The sequence below is a fragment of the Microcaecilia unicolor genome, chromosome 5, assembly GCF_901765095.1.
Source record: "Microcaecilia unicolor chromosome 5, aMicUni1.1, whole genome shotgun sequence".
Lineage (NCBI taxonomy): Eukaryota > Metazoa > Chordata > Amphibia > Gymnophiona > Siphonopidae > Microcaecilia > Microcaecilia unicolor.
Genome location: NC_044035.1, coordinates 142,851,509 through 142,868,312, shown reverse-complemented (window position 1 = coordinate 142,868,312; position 16,804 = coordinate 142,851,509). Strand labels below are relative to the sequence as shown.

General features: G+C 42.8%; 1 protein-coding gene across 1 annotated transcript in view; it reads left to right on the top strand.

Moving 5' to 3' along the window:
- GBF1 (golgi brefeldin A resistant guanine nucleotide exchange factor 1) overlaps nt 1-16,804 on the top strand; it is a 573,313-nt gene that overhangs the window by 429,700 nt on the left and 126,809 nt on the right. Inside the window, 2 exon segments of the mRNA XM_030203372.1 lie at nt 15,122-15,245; nt 15,425-15,496. Coding sequence (XP_030059232.1) covers nt 15,122-15,245; nt 15,425-15,496 — 196 coding nt within the window.

Below are 16,804 nucleotides of genomic sequence, written 5' to 3'. Positions count from 1 at the left end.
AGAACTGAGAGAAGAAATGAGGTCATTGGGGGCAACTTTTTTTTATGTTTCAATCATTTTTATTCAAAACTTAAGAAGGAAAGTTAACATCATCATGTATGAACGTCTGATATTTTCCCCCCATGTGGCTAAACTAACACATAGTACTTCTACCCCAGGGGGCAACTTTTTATTAGTCTACCCATAGCAAATGTATTGTTAAATTTCAGCGTATGAAGTATGTGTGCTTTGTACTGAATCAACTAAGAGAGTTCATAAATCTGAAAAAGATAGTTGAGACATAACACCAGTATAGTAAATATAAGGTGGTGGTTGATAGGGCTTTGAGCCTTTCCTATATATTGTTTCATATTAGGCTTCCCTGAATCTGTTTTAGACCCCCCCCCCCCTTCTAGTATTGTGGTCTAAGGAAGAGACACTGTGAGTTAATTTAAATACCTTCATTTCTTTTCTTTTTTTATATTCCTATATCATGTTTGTCTCACATATGTACTCTGTGTTCCTTGTAACAAGATTAACACTTGTGAAATTTAAAAATTGCATAAATAAATAAAAAGAAAGTGTGGAGCAAGCATGTGGTATCCCTTAGGAAAGGAAGAGTTAGTGGTTACTGAGGATGGGCAGACTGGGTGTGCTGTTTGGCCATTATCTGCTGTCATGTTTCAGTGTTTCATTTTGACATGAGACTTGCCATATTGGGTTAGACCAAAGATCCATCTAGCCCAGTATTCTCTTTCCAACAGTGGCCAAACCAGGTCACACGTGCCTGGCAGAATCCCAAGAATTGTCAAGATTTCAATGCTACTGACCCCCAGGATAAGTAGTGGCTTTCCCTTGATCTGCTTTTATACCACATCTTCTGGCAGTGATTTCCAGAGCTTAACTATGCTTTAAGTAAAAAAATTATTTTCTCCTATTTGTTTAAAAGTAACTTCATGGCATGCCCCCTAGACTTTGAACTTTCTGAAAGAGTTAACAGACGATTCGCGTTTACTCATTCTACTCCACTCAGGATTTTGTAAATCTCTATCATACCCCCCACCCTCCCCTCCAACCATCTCTTTCAAGCTGATGAGCCTTACTCTCGTTAATCTTTCTTTGTAAGAGAAGAGTTCTATGCCCTAATTATTGTGGTCACCCATTCTTTGTAGTGTCTATAATTCTGCTATATCCTTTTCCTTGCTTCTAATGTAATTGAAAAGGTTCGTCTTCTACGGCAGGCTTCTTTCAAATTCTCTTTTAGCCATTCTCGATGCTTTGCATCTAACTTGCTAGTGCTTATGCTGCTTCCTGGTTGTTTTTTTATTCAGGTACTTTTTCCATGTTTTGAAAGATGTTCTTTTAGCTCTAACTTCCTCCTTCACGTACCTTTTCACCAGGCCCTCAAGAATCTAATACTTTGTCTCAGGGAATTACTTAAAGCATATCGGATAGAGTCACTTGTTGATAATGTTCTGGTCTTTAAAAAGACCTTTACATGATAAATGGAGAGTGTAGGACTAGATGTCGCTAATGCGCTGTAGGAACAAGCGACTCTATCCGATATGCTTTAAGTAATTCCTGAGACAAAATATTAATACTCCTGAGGAAGGCGCTTGTTGTGCCGAAACAGGGTACCTTGTAGAGTCTACAATAAATTGAATTTTGAAATTTGATTGTTTCCTTTCTGTCATTGAAGAGCCTGGTTCTGTTCCCACTCCTCTTTGGATTCTGAAACCATATAGATCACCATCAAAAAGACAGTAGAACAGATGAGCAATTTTATCAGAAAACGAGGAACAAAAAGACTTCTCATTATATCACTAGATCCCAAATTTTTACACCACACTTACAACTCCCAAATCTACAACCCTAAGGGTAGAAGGAAGAATTCATCAGCAGTAAATGTTTTATGATGTCCTAATACTAACTTCCTTCTTAGAAACTAAACAGAGGGGAATCGTATAAAAGAGTTGCCCCTTTGTAAAATTTGGTTTCAAAAGAAAGAAAGTTCTTCTGCTCAACTGAGTAGTACATGAGACAGAAACATTTAAAGTTTTTGTCCACCAAATAACAAATGTTTATTATTAAAATCATATTTAACACCAACTTCTTGTCTGCTTTAGAAGAAAAGATTGCCAAGAAGGTAGCATGATCAGAAATATTATTCTGGGAGTCGTCCAAAAAAGATAGATCTTCCTTCCCAGTAGAGAAACAAAGATATCTGCTCCACTGTCAGTTTCCCAACTGCACTAAAGTCTGAATCAAAATGTAATATTTCTAAAAAGCAATTTGTTCTGCAGTAAAAATCTTCAGCCCTCCTGATGATGATAACCAATTTGGGGAAATTTAAAAAAAAAAACAGATTATTCCCTCTAACCAAATTTTCTGTTGCCTCAGTCTCATTATATAGGTTAAGGCTATCCTTAATGGCTGTAGTGCCCACATTTTGTATAGAGGCAACTCACGTTTTCATGGCTACAACCCAACTACACAACAACTCTAAACAGTTGGAGTGTTCAGTGAGGGCAACTGCTGTTTCTTCAAAACAAAATTACATTAATTCACAGTTTTCTAGGAAATGATTATTTTCTGGACACCAATTCCCAAATGTCCTTGAAAACAACATTCTGCAGTGCGACAGTACCAGGATGCTGAGGCCCCAGTGAAAGGATACTGCTTTTGGTACTACTTAGGTAAAGTACACCAGACAAATTAGCATAACCTCTAACATCCATTTTACAGGAGGAAGGGATTAGAATCATTTGGTAGGTGGGGTTCAGAGACCCAGTCTGAAGATTTGGAGTTTGCATAGAAGTAGTAGTGCTTATCCATTGATCCAGTCATTATTTGCATGGACATGGTTAGCGGCTTAGCTCTTCCTTTGCATGTTTCCCCAATGGAGGACACCCACAAAACAAAACACCAGCAACCATAGCTGGGAGTGGGTGGGGGAGGCAATATTGACTGGATGTATTGAAACACTCACCTAGACTTTTCCCACCTTCCCCTAATGGTTAGTGCAGTAGGCTGAGAACCAGAGAATCCAGGTTCAATTCCCACTGTGGCTTCTTTGACCCAGGCAAGTTGCTTAACCATCCATTGCGTGGGTACAAAACTTAAGATTGTGAAGCCCACTAGGGAGGGAGAGACAATACCTATGTGTAATATGTAAACTGTTTGGTAGTACCACAGAAGGCAGTCTATCCAGAACCTTCCTCCCACACTTTCCTATGTTGTTGGTACCCACTAGTACCAAGACAGCCAGCTTCTTCCAAGAACCCTCTAAATCCTTATCAAGGTGAAACATGAAGTTTGTCACATTTGCACCAGGCAGGCAAGTGAGCAAACAGTCTTCACATCTACCAGCCATCCAGTCTATCTGCATGTCTAATAATTGAATCACCAACTAAAATGGCTTTCCTTAACCCTTCTTTCCTTGGCAGAAGTCCCTGGAGGTACATCCTCAGTGCTGGAGGATATTGCATCCCCTGGAGGGCAGGTCCTGGAAACAGGCCTTTTTAGGTGACCTCCCTCCTTCAGGGCAGCAGAGAGGCTACCAGACTAGGGATGGGATTTCTCTACTGTGTCTTGCATATAGATGATCTCTTCCAAGCCCTCCAGCTTCAATAGATCAGATTCGTTCTCTGAGAGCAAGCAGCTCTTTGCACTGAGTGCCACACACATGACATCTTGACAAATGGCAGATAATCATACATTTGATACTCAATGCAAAAAGACCAGATAATATCCCTCTTGCTGCTGGACTGCTGTCTGCATCTTAGTATTAGTGAGTTAAGAACATAAGATTACCATACTGGGTCAGACCAAAGGTCCATCTAGCCCAGCGACCTGCTTCCAGCATTGTCAAAAGCCAGTTGACAAGTGTCTGGCAGAATCCCCAAAAGTAGCAAGGTTCCATGCTACCTACTTCTAGGAATAAGCAGTGGCTTTCTATAGTTATTTAAATTTAAAAGGTGATACAGATACTAAAGTAATATGGAGGATTTTAAGATTTGGTATATTTTTGTTTGCTTCTCACCAAACTGCAAATAAATTGTTGTTTAGGGCAAATCACTTCCTGATGAAAATACCGGGTAGTGACAAATTTCCCTCTTGTCTTCTTTATTGGGATAATTGACTAAAATTTGAGAGATGGCTGGAATGGCTGGGTGGGAAAGAAGACTAAACTAAGGAAAAATTGATGTAGCCTCAATAAGTATCTAATACCTATTTATTTTTTATTGTTTGATTTACTGCTCTTGGGTTCTAACAATTAAATTGAAACTAAGGGAAAATAATGTTACACTATTCAAGCAAGTTACTAACTAGTGTTTGCTTTATTAATGAAACTAAAACAGATTTTTATCTGTAATCCTACAAATTCTCTTCTGTCTCAAGCTTTAAGGCATCACATCTCCCAGCAAAATATCATAGTAGATGATAGCAGATAAAAATCTGTACAGTCCATCCAGTCTATCCAACAAGATAAACACATAGCATATGGTATGATGCAATATTACATATGCATACTTGATCTCAATTTGTCCTTGCTATTTTCAGGGCACAGACTGTAGAAGTTTGCCTGGTAGTGACGATGTTACCCAACTACTGGAGCTGCCATCAAAACTCCACTTCAGCCCATCCAGATCTGTCCAGTCATAATCAGGGAACAGACTATAGAAGTCTACCTGGCACTGACTTTATTTTCCAATTACTGGAGTTGCTATCTAAGTACCGCTAAATTTCTTTGGTTCTGTTCTCTTTCCATACTGGATTCCTTTGTGTTTATCCCATGCATTTTTGAATTCTGTTACTGTTTTCATCTCCTGTGTGTAACAAAAGAGAGGGAACAAAGTACAAACTAAAGTCCAAACAAAAAAAACAGCACCACGGGCCTTTAAAAATGGAACACAGTTCTTTAATGAATGAGCCTTGACAAAAAGACCCGACACGGGCCGTGTTTCGGTGACTAGCACCTGCGTCAGGGGTCCCCACGTCTCATGTATAAGAGCTACAAAGCACCAAGGCACTTTCACTTTCTGTATCAAAATGGATGAAGAAACATCCATTTTGATACAGAAAGTCACCGAAACACGGCCCGTGTCGGGTCTTTTTGTCAAGGCTCATTCATTAAAGAACTGTGTTCCATTTTTAAAGGCCCGTGGTGCTGTTTTTTTTTTGTTTGGACTGTTTTCATCTCCACCACTCCTTGTGGGAGGACATTCCAGGCATCTACCACCTTCTCCAAGAAAAAATACTTTCTGATGAACTTGAGTCTAAATCCCCCCCTCCCCCCCCCCCCCACAACCTCAGTTCATGTCCTCTAGTTCTACTGTCTTCCTATCTCTGAAAAAGATTTGTTTGTGTAATAATTCCTTTCAAGTATTTGAACGTCTGTATAATATCACACCTCTCTCCTTTCCTTTGGGATATACATCTTTGAGTCATTGAATCTCTTCTTATACATCTTGTGACTGAAACCCATACCATTTTCTTCGCTTTTTTATCTGAACTGCTAAAAGGTTTTTTATGTCCTTGGTGAGATACGGTCTCATAAACTGAACATAATACTTAAGTGGGGCATCAACACTTCCTTTCATCTGCTGCTTATACCCCTCTCTATGCAGCCTAGTATCCTTTTGGTTGTGGCCACCACCTTGTCACATTGTTTTACCTCCTTGAAATCCCCAGACACCATCACCCCAGGTCCCTTTCCTGATCTGTGCTTATTAATCTCTCACTTCCTATCTCATACACCTTTGGATTTCTGCATCCCAAGTGCATCACTCTGCACGTCTTCATATTAAATTTTAACTGCTGGACTTTTGACCGTTCTTCTAATTTTTGGAGATATTGTCTCATAGTTTCTACTCCCTCTGCGGTATCCACTCTGTTGACGATCTTCGTGTCATTTGCAAAAAAGGCAAAGTTTTCCTTCTAAACCTTCAGCAATGTCTCTTACGAATATATTAAACAGAATCAGCCCCAGTACTGGTCCCTGAGGCGCTCCGCTACTCACTTTCCTGTCCGCCAAGCAAATTCTGTTATCACCACCCTCTGTCATCTGTCGGTCAACCAATTTCCAATCCAGTTCACTTCTTTGGGTCCTAAGTTCAGCCCTTTCAGCTTATTCATGAGTCTTCTGTGAAGAACTGTATCAAAGGAGCTTTGCTAAAATCCAAGCATGTCTTTATCCAATTCTTTGGTCACGCAGTCAAAGAAATCAATCCGATTCATTTGGAAGGATTTTCCTTTGTTATAACCATATTGCCCTGGATCCTGCAACCCATTGGATTTTAGAAAGTTAGCTATCTTTTGCTTCAGCAGCAGTTCCATTGTTTTTCCTACCACCAGTGTGAAGCTTTACTGGCCTCTAGTTTTTCCACTTATTCCCTGTTACTGCTTTTGTGAAAGAAGGACCGCATCTGCTGATCTCCAATCCTGCGGAGCCTTTCCCATCTCTAAAGATCTATTAAATAAATCCTTAAGAGATGTTGCCAGGATTTCTCTGAGCTCCCTCAGTATTCTGGTCACATAACTTTGTCCACCCTCAGATATTCAAGTTGTTTATAAATGCTTTCTTCTGTAAACGGTGCAATATCCACTCCATTCCCAAATATTACCTTGGCTGCTGAATGCAGTTCTTCTGAAAGATTTGCCTTTGTGAAGTATACATTTGCTTTATCCTCATCACTATCCACATATCTGTTCTTAACATCTTTCAGTCTTACAATTCCATTTCTAGCCGTTCTCCTTTTCCCCAATGTATCTGAAAAAGATCTTGTCACCTCTCGTTATATCTTTAGCTGTTTTTATTTCCACCTGTGCTTTGCTAGCTATATTTCTCCTCTTTGTTTCTTTGAGTTTAATTTGGTAATCTTTTATGTTGTCCTCTTGTTGCGTTCTTCTGTATTTCTTGAATGCAGCCTCTTTTACCCTTTTATTTTTCAGCCACTTGTTCGGAGAACCATTTCGGCTTCCTATTTCTCTTTCATTTTGTTTTCTTTCCTTATATAAAGATTTGTTACTGTTTTTCCTTAAGTTTCGCGCTAAATGTTTGATCTCTCTTCCTGATAATCGATATTTGAACCATATCAGCTGAAAACGTTTCTGTTAGATAGGGAAGTTAAGTAGCCAACTCATGGTGGTATTCTTGTTTCTAAAGATTGCCTTAGGATAAAGCCAGGGGGTCACGTGATGACTGCTTCCTGAACAGCAGCAGGAAGGGTGAGCTCTCCCGAATTCTTCGCAAAAACCTGCTTTTAAAACCTTTTTCAACACCCCGATGGGCTAAGAGGTAGCGTGAGGGGTTGGAGAACACACAAAAAAGCGTTTGAGTACAGCTGTTGTACGGGTTTAAACGGTATGCCCGCATGGAACCAGGGCGCCATAAAAAACAAGAGCGCTCCCGCGTCGAGAGCCAGCAAGATGGCGCTGACCCCAGCTTCCTCACCAGGGCCAGAGAAAAATGTGGGCGAATGGGCACGAGAGATCTCCGCGACAGTGACTGCGGCGCTGGAAGATCAATTAAATAAAATCCACTCTGCTGTCGAGGAAATAAATGAAAAGTTTGATACGCAGGCTCGCAGACTTACGGAAGTGGAGCAACGCGTGCTCGCTCAAGAGGATACAACGAGCGGCATGGCACTGCAGATCGCCACTTTACAAAAAGAAGCAGCAGCACTTAAAGAACAAGTGGAGGAGCAAGAGAACAGGAACCGCCGCAATAATTTGCGGGTTGTAGGGCTACCGGAGGTAGTGAAAGATGGGGATCTGTACAAATTCTTCAGTGTCTGGCTGCCATTACATTTGGGCCTAGAAGGAGGAACTGGCACATGGCAATGCGACTGAGCGCACCGGATAGGGGCCCGGAAGGAAGGCGACAACAAACCTAGAACAGCAATTGCACACTATACCAGCTGAGAAAGAAATGCTGTTGAAACAAGGCCGATCCAAACATCTGCAGTTGGAATATGAGGGACATAAGATCATGCTGTTCAACGACTCTTCGTCGGTGGCGCAACTTCGGAGAGCAATGGCTCCAACGTGCACCCAGCTCTACAGCAAGGGTATTAAGTTTATGCTTTTATACCCGGCAAAACTAAGAGTGTGGCACGGAGGGAAGTCCTTGATGTTCCAGGAGCCGGCGGAAGCCAAAGCGTTTTTGGAGAGCTTGAACAGAGAGGAGCCAAGGGAGAATAATTGATGATGGAAACGTGTTCCTGAGGTTAATTCTGGTTTGCATTTTTCTTGTTTACTCCCAGTATAATCAGAGCCTAGTTGGAAAGGCATGGACAGGGACACCGTTGGCCTACTAACATGAGTAAAGGGCCACTTATAAATGTTAAGAACTGACAGGAAAGGATTGTGTGCCTTCTGCTCCTGTAAAAAGTTGGATGTTACCTGGTGTCTCTGGGTGCACAAAGCCGCTATCAAGCAAGTTGGAAGTTGCAGTAAACATGGAGTTGGCGATGATGTGCAGTGGCGGCTTGCCCAGAACTGAAGTGAAGGATGTCGAGCTTTTAAGTACTGCTAAGAAATTTGACCTCCGCAGCTTCTAAGGACGATATGTATATGTTGATTGGTTTGCTGTTTCTCTTAAGGGTGTTCAGTTAAGAGGGTAAGGGGTGTTTGTTTGGGCAGAGATGCCGGGGGGAACGGGTTATCTACTTCTTGCTGTTTGGTTGTGGGAAGGGGAAGGATGATGTAGAGGAGGATTCTAAGGGGAAGGGGGGCAGGAGGGACGGGTAGGTGGGGATTGTGTGAATGAGGGGGGAGGGGAGCAGAAGGGAGGGAGGGGGGTGGGGGGGTAGGCCGCCTGCATGGGATAGGAGGGGGGGGTCGCGGGAGTGGTAATGCACTAATAGAGCACAGTGTTTCCGGTGGGCCTAGCTGGGGGGCCTACTGGAATACAAGCAAGAGTAATCTGCGGACCATTGTAAGCGGCAGGGGTTATGGTTAACTTGAAGTTTATATCGTTGAACGTAGATGGTGTTCACTCCCCGGTCAAACGTACTAAAATCTTGTCCTGGTTGAGAAGAGAGGGGGCGGATATCGCCTTTCTCCAAGAAACACATTTGTCTAATAATGAACATTTGAAACTGAAGAGAGGGTGGGTGGGGGAGGTGGTGTATTCATCTTACACTAGTAGAAAACGGGGTGTTGCCATATTAATACACAAACAGCTACCCCTTGCCATACACAAGGTGCTACAAGATAAGGAGGGAAGGTTTGTAATAATTTTGGGAGAACTGTGGGGTCGCAAGATCTGCTTCTGTAATCTATATGGACCTAATGTATATAACCATAAATTCTTTTCAGACATAGTGGCAAAGGTGGCAATGTATCCAGATTACCAGATGATTTTGGGGGGGGTGACCTTAATACCTATGCGGACCCAACCATTGACTGTAAACCAGCTAAATCTAAAAGGTCTGGGAACACAAAGGGGTTAATTTTTTGACACATCAACTAGGGTTGATAGATCCATGGAGAATCTTACACCCACATGACACAGATTTCACGTTTTTTTCCCCACCACATAACACATATTCAAGAATAGATTATTTTCTGATGTCGCAGTCACTATTCCCGGGGGTGAGGAGAGCACAAATTTTGGATAACATTGTCGGACCATTCTGCTATATCATGCTCTATAGAACATACAGCGGGGGGAACGGAACGGGTGTGGAAGTTCTCCCCATCTCTATATAGAGATGTCGTGTTTAGAGCTTACTTGAAGGAGAAGTGGGAGGAATATCAGAGTTTTAACGATACCCCGGAGGTGAGTCCAGTCGTATTTTGGAGGTGGAAAAGGTAGTACTGAGAGGGCATATCCTAGCTTACACTGTGGGGAAAAAGAAAAAAACAGAGGCAGAGCTGCTAAAGCTATCAGTCGAGTATCAACAAGCACGCAGACGGCACGAGGGCAGCATGGATAAAAAGCATAGGGAGAACCTAGGGAGGCTTCGCAAATGTATTGACCAATTGCTCACTGCAAAGCCGAAAGAGACATATACTATCAAGATTCAAATTATTTCAATGGGGAAATAAGGCCGGGCGGCTTATGGCAAATTTAGTGCGACCATATAGAAAGAGACAGATAGTTACATCAATACGGGATAATGCAGGCCGAGTTATAACCAAGAAGCCTAAATACATAAACAATTTGTGCAATACTATCAATCTTTATATGCGGTACGGGATCTAGATCCAGTGAAGAGGGATGCTTTCTTGAGGGCTTGCATATGCCTCACTTTAGCGAGGATCAGGTGCAAAGATTAAGCACCCCTATATCAGCGCAAAAGGTCAGACAAGGAGGCATATTTTCAAAGCACTTTGGGAGGCTAAGTTCCATAGGTTTCTATGGAACTTTGGGAGGCTAAGTGCTTTGAAAATGAGCCCCAAGGTATTTAAGGCATTAAAACTGACCAAAGCTCCGGGCCCGGAGGGGTATGGACCTGAATTTTATAAAATCTTAATGGATGATATAAATAGACCATTGGTCGAACTATACAATGGCTTAACGGGAGGAGAGGATAGCGAGCATCTGACCCAAACTTAGCGCATATTACTACTCTCTAAACCAGGAAAAGACCCGGGGCAGGTGGGGTCCTATCGCCCAATATCCCTTCTAAATCAGGATGTTAAATTATTAGCTGCTATCTTAGCTCGTAGAATGAATCTATCTCTGTCCAGGGTAATCCAGGAAGACCAAGCGGGTTTTGTCCCTGGCAGGTATGCCTCAATGAATCTTATCAGGGCTTTGGCGGCAATCCATACCTATGGGAACCAAGGGGGCGGAGGTGATAGCTGGACTGGATATGGAAAAAGCCTTTGATAGTATGGAATATGTGGAAGATTTATTGAGTGGGTCAGGGCCTTATATAATAAGCCAACACATTAACAGAAAGTTTTGAACTTCAGAGAGGAACGAGACAGGGGTGCCCACTGTCGCCACTATTGTTCCTCCTGGCAATTGAGCCGTTGGCGATAAAAATAAGACAGAGCGACAACCTTAAGGGGCTTAAGGCGGGGGGGGGAAGGAGATCTGTGTAATTTATTTGCAGACGATATTCTACTATATTTAGAAGATGCATCCATACATTTGGAACAGGCATTGCTTTTGGTAAAGCATTTGGGGAACTATCAGGACTAAGAGTTAACTGTGATAAATCTGAGCTACTTCCTTATCAGGTAGTCCAGATAGATCCAGGCTTGGGAATCTACCTATCCCACCAGTGCCGCAGGCAATGCGTTATTTGGGTATCTGTTTGAGTACTAATCCAATAGTGATGTATAGGAGAAATATACTGGATCAAATTGATAAGATTCGGCAAACTTGTATGAGGTGGAAGGACCTCCCCTATCGCTATATGGGAGAATAGCATTGGTTAAGATGGTTCTGTTGCCAAAGTTGCTGTATCCGCTGCAAGCAATGCCTGTCTGGATTAGGAGACAAGATGAAAGGTTATTTAGGTCAATTATAAGATCATTCATATGGAGACAAAAGTGTGCTTGAATAGGACATCAAGTGCTGATACTCAACAAGGGAGGGGTGGCCTTAATTTGCCCGACCTACGTATGTACAACATGGCCGCGTTGATGCGTATCATTTATGAAGGAATCAATGGCCACTCTAAATTCACCCCGACCCATTGGTGGGAAGATTGGTGTAAACCATACACATTTATAAATTTAATACACTCGCCCCCGGGGTTGGGTACTGTTGCAAACCGCCAGTTTAGCTTTCTTACCCCGCTCCGAGTGGCATGGAAGTGGTGGAGAACCAGGCAAGAGAGAAGCCCTTTTGTATCGCCCTTTCAAAAACCGGTGGGGTTGGTGGACTTCCCGGCAGGTATGAGACCCTCAGTTTTCAAGAGATGGGCAGAGAATGGGTGTGAGACATGGGGGCATTTGGTGACTTCCGAGGGCACTAGTTTCCTTCCGTTCTCCCAAGTGAAAGAGAGATGGAGGGTCTCAACAACCATATGCTACATTATATGCAAGCACGACACTACTGGCAAAAGATATGGGGGAAATATGTGAGTACCTGGACATATGGGGGCCTAGATGAGATGATACTGCGTATGCCCCTGGGGGGAAATAGATTATCTACCTGGTATAAGCTGACGAAAATGACTATAACAGACAAGAGAGGCGGGAGCTGTCTCAAAATGGAACATGGAGTTAGACACAGATTATACTCACTCCCAGTTCAATTTCCTGTTTGTGACGCTAGCTGAATTTGTTAAATCTGCGGACTGGCAAGAAACTCAGTTTAATTGCTACATAGAGCATATATCACTGGGGAGAGGGGGAAGCGAATGAAACTGTGGGAGTCGGACAAGTGTCCTAAATGCCAGTCCGGAATTGGTACATTTTTACATAGTTTTTTGGAATGCCCCAGGTTGACCTTATGGAATGAAATCTTTAAGATATTGAACACAGTACTACAGGTCGTTGTAGAATGGTCCTATCAAACACTGTTACTGGGGGATCAAACAGCTCTTATTGAGCAGGGGCTTTCTCAGCCACAGTGGAGATTCTTATATATGACCACTTTGGCAGGAAAAAAAACTATATTGCAGTTTTGGACAAGCAAAGAACTGGTACCATACAACTGTTGGTTGACAAAGGTCACAGAAGTGGCAAATGATGAGAGTTCATTGTATTACCAGTCCCCAAATATGGACAACAGACAATATGCATTATTGTGGCAAAAGTTGGAAGAAGTAGTGCGACAGTGAGGTTTATTAATAGAAGTTGTACCATGCAGGGGGGGGGAGGGGGGAGAAGAGGGATAGGGGAGTCCTGTTGGGAGGGAGGATGGGGGGATTGCGTGTGTGTGAGTATTATGTAGGCGGGGAAAATAAGGAAAAGTCGTGCAAACATGCTTAAGGGTGAAATATGATTGTACTATTGATCTGAAATGTAAGGATTGCTGTCTAAAGCGTTGTTGGAATGTCTTAGACCTCAAGGTCTCCGAGCATGTACTGTACTGATGTCAATAAAGAGAATTGAAAAAAAAAAAAGGATAAAGCCAGGATGAATGATGGCTGTATAATTTTTTTCTACTGATTTAATGTTTGTTTGTTTGTTTTCCAAAGACATCAGCACTGTTCTCCTTTCCATGATATAAACTAATTATTTTCTGAGTGCCTTATTAAAAAAAATTGTTGCCATATTGATTAGCAGCTTTCATCTTGGACCACTCTTTCCATTTCCTATGCCTACTCATGCCATTAGCTACTTCAGGTACTCACCTGTTTTACCAAAATCAACATGTGTGAAATCTAGTAACACTTACCCAGGGAGGCTTCCTCTTTTCTCTGAACTCCCTCTAGCAGTGTTTGTTTAATTTGTTATGGCTCACCTAATATTTGAATACTTTTTCCGGGACCTAAGCTATGGGCTGATGATCAGAAGCCCCTTGCTGTTCCAACAGCGCTCTAAAAATAGCGCCGGAATAGCACAGGGCTATAATGCCCCTTATGGTAAAAGGTACTAGAATACAAATTTATGTGCACTATTAGCTCTGATCATAGGGGTACTTCTGCAGGAGGACTGTGCCTGCGTACGTCCGGTAGCGCTATAAAAATAAGTAGTAGTAGTAGAAGTTGTTTGACAGACAGCCCAGATCTGTGAAACCTAAGCCTGCCCCTCCCCCCCCCCCCCCCCCAAAACACAAGATCTGGAGATCCATTGGACCTCCAGGTTCCCCACCCCAAAGCACAAAAACCCTGGTGGTCCAGTGGGACCGCTAGCTTCCCCCCTCCCACCCCAAAGCACAAAAACCCTGGTGGTCCAGTGACTGTTAGCTTCCCCCCATCCCCCACATCAAACAGAAATGCCCTGATGGTCTAGTGAGACCGCTATCTATCCGCCCCCCTCCCCCTAAGCAGCCTACCCTCCGTAGTTGTAGTAGTGGGAGGAGGGAGGGACTAGCACTCCCTCCCGCCTCCCCAAAATGGTGGCGTCCCATCCTGCCCGGTATATCCTGGGATGTGCTGGGTGGGGCTTAACTTCCATAATTTGTTAAGCCCTGCCCAGCATATCCCAAGATGCACAGACAGGGTAGGACGCCACCATTTTGGGAAGGCACCTGAAGAGGTGGGAAGGAGTAGTAGCCCTCCCACTACTACAACACAGAGAGGTAGGCTGCCGGAGGGGGCGGATAGATAGTGGTCCCACTGGACCACCAGGGCATTTTTGTAGGGTGGGGGAGGGGATCCAGTGGTCCCACTGGATCACCAGGGTTTTTGTTTTGGGGGGTGGGAGGGAAACCTAGTGGTCCCACTGGACCACCAGAGTTTTTGTGCTTTGGGGGTGGGGGGCGGGCTTAGGTTTGACAGGTCTGGGAGAAAATCCCGGAGCTGTCAGACCTCTTAAGTGGGTCTCCCTCATTCCTCTTGTATTTTTTTTTTTTTTTGGGGGGGGGGGCGGGATTAGGTTTGACAGGTCTGGGAAAAAATCCTGGATCTGCCAAACCTCTTCAGTGGGTCTTCCTCATTCCTCCTTTTCTTGCAAACCCTAAAGCCAGCTCCTAGCTGGCGTAAGGTTTGCAGCGGTAGCAGCGCCTTTGTTTTTCACACTGCCCGCTGATCATGAGGGATGAATGTGGGAGACCCTTGTTTGTATGCAGTTAGCGTTCAGAGCTCACCAACTCTGATCATCGGGCGGGAGCAAACACAGGCACTAGTATGGCGCTATTGGCCTCTAGTACCCGTCTTTGCTTCTTATCATCGGCCCACTATTGCAGATACCAAGCCTGGTTCATTTGTCGTCATCTTTCCTTCCTAGAGTGTCCTGCCACCTACCTCCCCAGCCATGATCTGCTTCAGCCATTTTAATTCCTCCCCCGCTCCATTCCAAACCTGCCAATAGAGCCACTTCCTCTTCTTCCCGGGTCTGATGTGCCCATTCACGAGCCCCAGTTTGCTGATGCAGCCTTCTTTCTCCTTGCCTTCAATCTGTAATAGCCAAAATATTCACATTGTGCCAGCAGATGATGGAAATTTAGTTTAGTTTTGTTTTTTTATTGTATTTGAGACAAAAATAGGGTTCCTGGTTATACCTCTTATTGTTTTTACTTTCCTTGAATAGAGACATGAAATGTTTTCTGAATGTTTGTTTCTAGTGGTGAGTCAACCATGCTGAGCTTCGTTAGCTGGCTTACACTTAGTGGCACAGAACAGTCCAGCCTGCGAGGACCATCTACAGAGAACCAGGAGGCAAAACGCATGGCCCTGGACTGTATAAAGGTGAAACTTGGGACTGAGAGACAATAATATGCTGTAATATATGAAAGGTTGGGGGAGATCTTTATAGACAATTTACCAAACATAAAGATTGTTTAATGATTTAGAGTACAGTAGGATAGATTGGCTAAACCATGGCTATAGCTGAAGAATTTTTACCTCTCATATTTTTTTCTGCTCAGCTATGCGACCCTGAGAAGCTGATTACAGAAAGTAAATTCTTGCAGTTGGAGTCCCTGCAGGAGCTCATGAAGGTAATAATCACAGCCCCAGTTTCCTAGGGCTTCTAGGTAGATTGGATTGCAAGAGAAATTTCTGTGACAATGTTTTTGAAAGTTTGACCAAACATTTTGAGCATAAATTTGCTTGTTCTCAATGAAATAAAAGAGCCAAATATCTTTCAAATGTTAAATATATCGCATTTTAAAAAATGAATGTAGTCTGTTTGCTTATGTTTGGATGTTTTTCTGAAGGAAAGTAAGTTAACCCAAGTGACCAGTTTCTGGAAAGACTTCAGAGTCTTAACACCGCATATGTTTAAATTCCCACCAGAGATCTCAGACAGCATGATACACTTCAGTGACCTGACGATCTTAGTTATTCTTCTGCCTATTACTTATACAAAACCCCAGAACTTGGGATTTTGGTACATCCTTATTTTTGAATATCTGCTAGTCTGTATGCTAGTTTTATTTTCCACGACATAGGTGCATTATGGTTCTGTTCATCCAATATTTTTTCAAATTATTTGGCTATTTGTATTAGGAGAAAATTTCTCTTATTTTCCTGTAACTGTTTTCCTCCTGTCAGAGAAGTAGAGCAGTGGTTTCAAGTCATGTCCCAAGTTCAAACAATGTTTGCTATGAGAGCTAGGTAAGAATACAGTTCTTCAAGTTACAGTATTTGTACATAGGGGTCATGCACAGAAAGTCAAGCTTTGCGCTTATCATACTTAAAAGGAAACGCACCTTTATTGTACTTACGGAAGGCTCACCACACGAAACAAGGAGCCGCACTGATGCCAAGAACATGCTGATAAAACCTTCAGGAACATTTACTGCCCTTGCTGAAGACAATGGGACTGAACATCCAGACATGGAGTCTTAGAGGGCTAGTGCCAAATTTGTGTAGGAGCTCTGAAGCATAGTTAAAATGGCATAGAATTATAGGGCTTTTGTACCATTCAAAGTGCCTTCAGATTTCAAGGCTAAAATGTCACATACATCTCCTAAGAGCTAGTCTGTAGCTTTCAGCTGCCAGCCTGCACTCCTTGAGAGGAAATAAAGGAGGTGTTTGTTTAATGCATCATATTTACCAAGATTTTATTGGCAGGGATAGCTAGCCTTTGGTCTTCATCCTCAGATATGACATGTAAGCCATTCAATGATCATTTCTTTATCATCCATGCCAGACCAATCCAGACAAATGAAACACGGCTGCTACTAACAGATGGAGACAGAGAAGAAATCTCAGAGCTGACTTCAGTCCTCATGTAGGAGGCTGGTGCTGCTTTCTACTTTTCAGTATTCTCTCTCCTAGCAAATAGTACAGCAATATTGTTA